A 9,256-nucleotide genomic window follows, 5' to 3' on the forward strand; every position below is an offset into this window, starting at 1 on the left:
TTCCTTAAAATTCCTTTGTGTACCGGCGCCAAATAAATGGCGACTAGTCTATTAACGCAAAATTCATCTATGCTATTCCTATTCCTATATTCAATTCCAAGATTTTTTCTAAATAAAAAAAGTTTGCCAAGAAGTGCGCAAATAGCCAGTGTCGCTGAGCTTAATATGCCCAAAGTATGTAAACAAAAACTGATTTTTTTACATAATTTTTTTCTTTATTGTACGCTTTTTATTTAGTTTTCTAGAATTTCCAACACGACTACCCTTGTACGGATCCTAACCCCTCCTTCGTGTACGGCGATTACGACGACCTGCACGACGCCTTCTACCACCGCGGCGTCGACGACGACGACGGGCACGCGCCTCTTCACTCTCTGCACCTTCAGTGCTATTTTGGTCAACCTCCACCGCGGCATTCTCAGCTACATCGTCTCTCAAAACTTGTGGATTGTTATAGGAATCTTCATTAGCCTCATCGGTTCCATCTACTTCATGATGATTATCATCATCATCATCGTTATCGTTGTCGTTATCGTCATCATCATCATCGTTATTGCCACCTTGCTTCGTGTAGCTCAAACGATTGTTGGTGTTGTGTTGAGTTTCTCTTCTAGCAGCAATTTCATCGCGGGTCAACACGCGTTGAATGCGTCGAACTTTTACAGCTGAGGTATCCTCGAAATGTTGCGCCAAGCAGAGGATCGCTAAGAGTGCCGCCAGGAAGTATGCAAACTTTGAAGACATATCTACTAGTATTGGACCAGAGCGGCTGCCTGCGTTGTTCGTTGATCGATATTCTGTGCTTATGATGCCGCAATCGAGCTTTTGTTTAGCTTTTATAGCTGAGTCGCAAGTACTTGTAGCCAAGTGTTTTACACCAGCACTTGGACAAATAAAGGTGTGTACGACTAGGCACGTGTTTGAAAGGTAAGGTAGAAATGGCAGAAGAAACAGTTGCAGTCTATTACAAATACCCAATTTCCTAACATACTACATATGGCACTAACTTAAGAACATTTTCACAGTTTTTACTATGAGTTTGAGCAAGACTGTAGTTATGAACTTATTTCATCATCGCCAATAATTTGTCGATTTCAACCGCCTTTTTAAAAACCTTGAAAAAATTGGTATAAAACCAAAACACATTTATCGTATCCATTATTACTCGATTATTCTTCGCCTCGAGTAAAATAAAAAGGCGATTTGATAATGTTTCTGAAAATATTAATTTTTATCTTCGTGGCGAACCTTTGCAGTCCTTCCGATTCGTTGGGTTTGCGCAGAGTTTGTAATTTGTTTGGGCACTGCACAACTACAACCCCTAGGCCATCGACTTACACAATAACACTTAGTCCAACATCGCCGTCGACGACGAGTCCAACGTACTCGCCACCACCACCGTCGTCATTGACAAGTCCTACCTCGCCAACGTCACCAACCTCACCAACGTCAACAACGTCGCCAACAACACCGACAACAACGAATGCAACAACTCGTAGTTTTGATGAGGACACTGGCGCCAGAGCTAGGCGTCCACGTTTGCGAAATCGTGTGAATCGACGAGGAAGGCGAGGAAGAAGGCGTAGAAGAGGTTAATGCTAAGACAAATGATTGACGGTTAAAAACATGAAAGTAATAAAAGAAAATTTGTGATTGCGTTAAATCTTTAGTTTTATCAGACTCTTAGGTATGGTGTGTAAATATTGTTAAGCGATGAGAAGCCATAAGACTGTATTGATTTATTTGATCATTTAATTTTTTTTGCGCAATTCATTGTGGCTTTTATATAGCTTCTAAGCTAGCAAAGTTAGATTAGGATGCGTTAGAGTGATTGCCACCACGCAGAGCACGGAGTCACACATAATCTGATAAGCAAGATGGCTGAGCGATTCTCTTATTAGTAACTATCTTTTATGATAGCCAGGCAGTTGTTAAAGCAATTAATTGTAATAAATCTGCATTGAAGATTACCATGTAATGTAAACGTGCTCTAAATGAGCTGGCAAGGTATTACGTCACTAATGTTTTATTGGTGCCAGGCCATAACGAAATACCAGGCAAATTCTTTGCAGAAGAGCTAGTAAGGATAGGAGCCTTGCTGTTGGCAATAAGTACAGCTCATAATGCGCGCATTCCGCTATCTTCCTGCATACTCTGGCTGGATAATCACTTTAGCGAACGGACAAATATAAGATGGTCTGCGTACGTGCAGGATAGCAATACATATCTGGCCTAAACTGGATAAGTGTAGATCTCGCCCTCTCCTGCTCATGGAGCGACCACTGCTCCGGCATGTATTTGGAGTTCTCACTGTGCACTGCCCGATAGGAACCTACGCTGCTAGTATGGGTTTGCAGTCAAACGACTACTAAATACTTATGTCATTGCCCCGCTTTGGCTAGGGCTCTTCGACGGTCATTTCTCCATTATTCTTTTGAATGTCTGGCTTAACTGAATTCAGCCAGTATCTACGACTTTGTGCACTTTAACAGAGCTACGAAGTGGTTCTATTTCTAAGGTAAGAGAATGGGCATGAGGAGTCTCTAATATGGCATCACAACAGGCCATGGTGGCCTAAGTGTGCCCTTTTCCTGTGCGGGATGAGGGAAGCCAAGATAATCTAACCTAACCTAGCCTGAGAAAAGAGTGGTCCAACCGGGTGATGCCCACGGACCGCTTTACATAAATTTTTAGGCACATTTTTCTGATGGTATATTAGGTATTTTCCACAGCCCTCCTGGCCTTTACCTCCTCGATAAGTTTAGCTTTTAGCCTGCGTTTGCAGAAGGCCAGAGGTGTGCCCGCATTTTGGGCAGAATTGATTTCGGATATTTCCGTCCCTGTATTTTCCATCTCGCAGGCTATGCAGTTGCCAGGAATGTGCCTGTATCCGTGGATCCATGAAACACTGAAGGAACAATTTAATGCCAGTAGGTTTAGGATCTTTCTGCATTTTCTGGACTTTGAACGCTGTTCCATTAGTTTTTATAGCCGCCTAGCTGTCAGAATAAATAGCTAAAGGCCATCCTGGTAAAGCGGATGTTATGAGCCATGGAGCGGCCTCTATTATGGCGTTTAACTTAGCCTGAAAAGCGCTACTATCGTCAGGTAAGCGGAAAACAAGGTTTAGCGCGAGTTCAGCATTTATATATATCGCCATTGATCCTGGGTCTAAGTCTGTGGCCTCTAAGTAAGCAAACAAAGCTCGAAATAGGTACTGCGTAGCGGAATAAAGTGCGACCTAGAAGCCGAAGCTGATTACCTCACGTGATCTTAGGATTTTAGTGTTAAGATTCCCAATGTTAACGTTGGGTTTCAAAGCAGTAAAGCTGAAAGTAATACCACTGATTTATGTTCCATTAAGAAGGATTAAAGAATACTTCACAGCCGTGACCATTCGGGATGACTTCTATATCTCAAGATCTTTATGGCCGAGACTAAATAACAGTTGTAGTGATGCCAAAGAAATCTGCAGTAAGGGCTCTTACCTACGTTATCACAGGGCGTACACCAACAAGCTGCCTCTGCAAAAGTTGTCGTGATGATAAAGAAAAGGAAACAATTCACTACTACTCAACTCTCCCGACAAGACATCTCCAGTATTTGGGATCAAGCCTTTTCAATAGTTTTGGGGCGATAGCGTCTGTGAAATTATCGGAGCTATACTCACAATATAAAGTAAATTCGCTCAGATGGATGTGGCTACACCTGACTCAAGTCCTCCTCTGAGTGTAAATAGTTGAGCTTCAAGCAAACGATGACGCACAGCGTCCAACGTCGAAAACCTACATATAACACTAAACTCGCCAGGGAATTTTTATCAGAATCGGAGCAATTCAAAGACAAATTAATCTATGCAAAAGCTATCCACGTAATGGGTGCTATCGATTGCTTACACTCGAACATGAGAACAACCGTGTGACCATTTCAAATAAGTGTCTGGCGCCGTTCCACCGCATTGTGGACGAGTTTTTGCACCGTTTTGAAACCACCAAGGTAAAAAGAAGCAGATCCTCTCAAGTGAAGCCAAATGACTTTAGACCTAAAAGCCTTACCTTCTTCTTTCTATAAACCGCAGAACATACATATATCCGAGAAGCTACATCCGAGGGGGTGAGCTTTTGATGAGAGGACCGTTAGAATAGACATGCCGCTAGGCGGAACTATCTCCCCGCTCATGTCGAATTTAACAAACCGAAACTTAGAAAAGACCATTAGAAATCCATGGCTGAAAAGGTAGACATCTCATATGAGCGGGCATATTACATTTTGCGCGATGGGTGCTTGCGATCGCCCGCACTCAACCTGAAGACCAACCGTGTGACCATTTCAAGGAAGTAATTGGCGAAGTTCTACCAAACTGCGGACGAGTTTTTGTGCCATGGATATATTAGAGACGAAGGTAGAGTCAAGGCACCAAATAAAGCCTAGATAAATTTGTCCGCCAACAAGGTGCTGGAGTCTCCAGCCTTAATTAACAGCATGCTTATCAGCTTTCAGTAATATAATCTTAATTCAAGTAAAGTGGCTTTTGAAAATTGAATGCGCAATATTGGTAAAATATATTTTACCGTTAACTATAACCTTTTCCGACTTTTGATAGCAGATTGCTGAACTATGGGGAAAAGAAAATATCAATCCAATTTTTCATGCCTTCAACTGAAGTGAAAAAGCTTACTCCAATAAAGGCGTTCTGCATCGACCGGTAGTCTGATGGTGGAAGATCTGCGCTATACGGTGGATGGGTTAGGACTTTCCACCCAATACCACTTGTGCGACATGCGGCCGAGCATTGTAATGATGGAAGCTTAATGACCCATATCTGGTTGCCCATTCCGGTAACCCTATAGATCTTTTGGCCACTTTTTAGAAGCTCATCATAAATGATACCCTTCAGGTCCCTTACCTTTCTGCCATATATATTTGGTTTTGGCATCGATGGTCCGGGTTCACCTTCTGGCTCCTTGGATTGTCGTAATGAATAAATTTTTCATCGCCGGTGACAATCCAATGCATAAACTACTTCGCTTTATACTATTGAAGGAGCATTTCGGCAACAGTGACAAGCTGTTCTTGAATTTCTTGCTTTTAGTTCGTGAGGCACCCAGTTTCCGACTTTCTGGATCTATGTGACAAAATCTAGACCAAGCCACAAATTGGAGAAGAAGCTCGGCCAAAAAACTAACACATGTGTAAGCGCCAATCTATTTTTACTAGAAGAAATTCAACTCGGTTATTATTTTGGAGACCGAATCGATTTATAGCCTACCTGCCATACAAAGAAAAGAAGCTAAATTAAAAAAAAAAAAAAACATTAGCATTCGTTTTACTACTTCATTTATATTTATTTTGTTAGGAAATTGTAAATTGTGCAATAGAATATCGAGCTACAAAGCAAAGATAAATAAAATAATAAAAGAATAAAAGAAAATGGGCCAAAAGCCACATAGTATGATCATTACATATCCATACATACATATATATGAACGATAACACATTTGTGCAAACATTTGCTTCACTCCCCCCTCAGATATTGTCTTACTTATTTACAATATTTTTTCTTTGGTATAAAAGGCGATACTTTTTGGGTTATCAGCATTAAAATCATTTCTAACTTCCAACAGTGCAGTTAAAATGGCGATCAAACTGCTATTGCTAGCTGTTGCATTGTTGACCTGCCTTTCGCAGGGTGAAGCTATAAACTTCAAGAAATTATTCAATCTACAAGCAACACCGGCACCATCACCATCTACATACACAATTACTATTAGTCCCACAGCTGTCTCGCCTTCTACAACTACGTACACACCAACACCACCATCTATTACAACAGTAACGCCGACATCGACATCGCCATCCGTAACAACATTGCTTACTCCGCCTGCTACGGGTACTGGAACCGGTACTGGAACCGGTACCACAACTGGAACTCGTGCAATGGCTGATGAAGGAGATGGTGGTAGGAGTCGTAGACGACGCAGACGCCGTGGCCGTAGGGGTCGACGTGGTGGTAGACGTGGAAGGCGTGGTATTAGAAGACGCGGTTGATATGTAAAATGAAATATGATTAGCAATAAATGTTGTCTCAATAGAATGCGCTTGAAAAAGAAATCTTGCTTTATCTATTCAGCGGGCAAAGGATAAGAGGAATACAGTAAACAATTTGGGAATTGTCTTCAAGTTTCATGTGGTGAGAGGATTTGGTGGGAAGAAGTACTGGTACTTTTGGTTCTAGCTCTGGTTCCTTAACGAACTTTGCTTTGTTGAAGCGGAGCTAGCGAGAGGAAGTGCTGATTTAGTCATACGGCGGTGATGACTGGCCTGGATGTTCGACAGGTTACGGTTAATCAGTGGGGTTCGATAGTACCCGTAGTCGTGTGGTTAGATATGCAAACTATCGTTTGGTAGGCCCAGGCTTGATCCAGGTTGCTGGTCCCAGCAACATCCAATTTTTTTAATACATAGCGGTCAGCCTTTGGTAGGCAATGGCAAATATTCGTATTTCTGCCATGAGCGGTTTTGGGGGTAAGTGAAAAGGTGTTTGGCAGGGCTTAGCTTCACAGACCGGTGGTGATTCCTCCCTGCGGCTAAGTGGTTAGAGGAGAACACTACCACTTCGCAGGATCTGGATTCGATCCCTAGTCCGAGTAACATCTAAATTGGAACAAAATATGTCCTGTCGCCCCTCGTCCCTAAAGTGGTGTCGATTTGTCTCTCTGGCTGAGTGGTTACAGCTACGCACTACCACCTCGCAGGAATCCGAGCGTCTTTGCCCTCGGCAGGCAATGAAAAACTTCTTATCAAATCCATTTTCCGTTTAGAGGCGGCGTAAAACTGTAGGTCGCTCCTATTGTGTAAATACATCAATACGCACACCCCAATTTGTAGGAGGAGCTTGACCAAACTCTTAACAAAATGAAGAGAGTGGCCAACGACAAGTTGAGAATGTCAGTTAGGTAATCTACTTCCACCGGACCTACATACATATGTATGTGTATGAATAGTCTGTTGAGACCAATGGATTTGGTATCTTTTGCCTACCCAATGGCCAGTCGAATTTCATTGCTGGAGAATGTAGAAGACGCACTGGGTTTTGGTAGGTTGTGCAGCCTTCGGACCACTCGACATTAAGCCTTATCCAACGAAGGATGCAGGATGTTAACCGCCGGCTAAAATACCTCTCTGTTCGAAGAAACATGTGATTTAAAAATTTACATCCCGTTGCGTTAGGTTGTATAAAACTTCATGTCTGACCGAAGCTCGTTTAATAAAAAAATAGACAATTCTGCCTTGATAGAGCTCAATCGTTATAAATCTACGTACTTAGGATTTTCAGTATCCTATTAAAGGAAATTATAAAAGGTCATTTTCTACTTTTTAAACTTAGTTACCTTACATATCTACCTCAGCGAAAACCCGGACTCTCTCTTCTTTCAGGACTGGATTAATATGCCACTAGACCCGTTGCTGCATCGGGAAATCGGAGCCCTAGTCGCGAAGCGGGTGTTTCGTAGCTACTCAGCCTTATCTGGTTACAGAAGACAAGTATCGGTTTAGGTAAATGATCCTCTAGACAAAACTAGTCGATAGAAGCATCAAGCTAGAGCTGCGAAGGTATACAGCAGGTGCAATCACATCCATTAAATTATCTAATACTTTGATAACCCCTGGTGCGGATAATCCATTTAAGAAATGTGGAGATCTGCTGAGCAAACACGGAGCCCTCTGTGCTTTCCCGAAGTAAGCTTACCACCCAGTGAAAAACGTCTGTTAAGATTATTCCCGATAGACATATTACTCCATCAACATGATGACCTGCATTGTGGTAAACGAGTGAGGCCACCTCACCGATCAGGGAAAATCCGGAGGACTTTGTGATGGTACAATAGACCATTCTAAGCTTGAATTAAATGATACATACATATGGGGAGACTGAGCAAGAGCAATGGAAGAAGCCCCCATTAACCGAAACACCGAAAAGATAAAAAAAAGCACTGAGTAGTTACAAATTTCCGAACTAAATTTTCGCTGAACTCTAAAGAAATGAGACAAGAGATCTTCTGTTGAAAATACTTATTAGTTCTTTATTATTTCTTATGCAATTATTAATGTTCGTTTTGAAATTCACTCCAGATGGCCCTTTAACCTCTTTGACGTCTTCTTCTGCCACCACGACGACGTCTGCCACCTCGGCGACTTCTGCGGCGTCTGCCACCGCGACGCCTTCGTCTTCCACCGCGTCTGCGACGACGTCGGCGACCACGAGTGCCATCATCAGAGTCATCATAATCACCATCATCGCCATCGCTATTGTCATCAATATCACCATCATCTGTATCGGGTTGCAGGGTGCCACCCTTTAGCACTGTTTCTAGGTTAGATTGTATGCCATTTGTATTCTGAAGCCCATTATTGTTCTCCGCCGATTGAGCTCCATTTTCTAAATTTTTGTTGTTGCTATATAATGCAATCTGCGCTTGTTCTTCTTGTTGTTCTTCATCACGACGTGGATTCTGCCTTTTGCCTAGTGTGCTCTGGGTGAAGCAGCACAGAACTGCTAATAGCACAATTAAAATGCTAAGATTTCGGGACATTTCGTTGGCACTTACAATTAGTTGTTGAACCAACGAAACATAGAAGACAATTGATGTATCAAATGCGTTTTGGTATGACTTTTATAATGCTGCTCGATAGAGGTTTGGTGCTAACGCATAAATTGATTAGTAAACTATTTGGGGTCATTGCAGCTGCGTACATTTTTGTGTCTGCTTTTCGAAAATTATTCAGCTGTGCTAACGGGACCTAATTACTATTCGAGTAAAAGAGTAAATGCGGAAAAATACATACAAAGTAAATATTTACATACTTAAGTATTTGGAATCGGTTTTCATTAATGCTTTTTTTTGTGTTTTCCACAACGGTAATTTTGAGTAAATACATAATTGATATTCAGACTTTTTGGTACTGTTTATTATTAAAATTTACCGTTAAAGACGATTTGAATGAATGAAAAATAAATAATTGTCGAATCATTTCCTTAAGAAAATGTTCTTATATTTACAAAGTTTTAGCAAATGGCTTTTTTCCACATTTTGGTTAAAAACTTCAAATTTAAAGTACGGTAATACTTCAGTTTTTGATCTCCATATGCCCTTCATTAATATTAGGATCCTGGAGAAAAAAAACTGTATTAAATTAGACGCATGTGCTCGTGAGAAACTCAAATCCATCAAAAGCGCTCTGGTGAGACCCTTCA

General features: G+C 41.6%; 3 protein-coding genes across 3 annotated transcripts; 1 reads left to right on the forward strand and 2 right to left on the reverse strand.

The window, feature by feature from the left end:
• Window positions 1–329: 329 nt before the first annotated feature.
• Window positions 330–1,017, reverse strand: LOC118753340 (putative uncharacterized protein DDB_G0287265; the record flags this gene model as incomplete). The annotated part of the gene is made up of 2 exons (XM_036488214.1): window positions 1,008–1,017; window positions 330–908 (listed from the first exon to the last, which is right to left on the reverse strand). Coding segments are annotated over exons 1-2 (589 nt in total), but the record flags the coding sequence as incomplete, so codon positions are not given.
• Window positions 1,018–5,634: 4,617 nt separating this feature from the next.
• Window positions 5,635–6,048, forward strand: LOC118753341 (endochitinase A1-like). The gene has a single exon (XM_036488215.1). The coding sequence runs from the start codon at window positions 5,635–5,637 to the stop codon at window positions 6,046–6,048; it is 414 nt and encodes a 137-aa protein (XP_036344108.1).
• Window positions 6,049–8,141: 2,093 nt separating this feature from the next.
• On the reverse strand, window positions 8,142–8,594 carry LOC118753342 (protein nemuri-like). The gene has a single exon (XM_036488216.1). The coding sequence runs from the start codon at window positions 8,592–8,594 to the stop codon at window positions 8,142–8,144; it is 453 nt and encodes a 150-aa protein (XP_036344109.1).
• Between the last annotated feature and the right edge of the window lie 662 nt (window positions 8,595–9,256).

This window comes from Rhagoletis pomonella, unplaced genomic scaffold (genome assembly GCF_013731165.1).
Source record: "Rhagoletis pomonella isolate Grant_MI unplaced genomic scaffold, Rhpom_1.0 Rhpom_scaffold_02371, whole genome shotgun sequence".
Lineage (NCBI taxonomy): Eukaryota > Metazoa > Arthropoda > Insecta > Diptera > Tephritidae > Rhagoletis > Rhagoletis pomonella.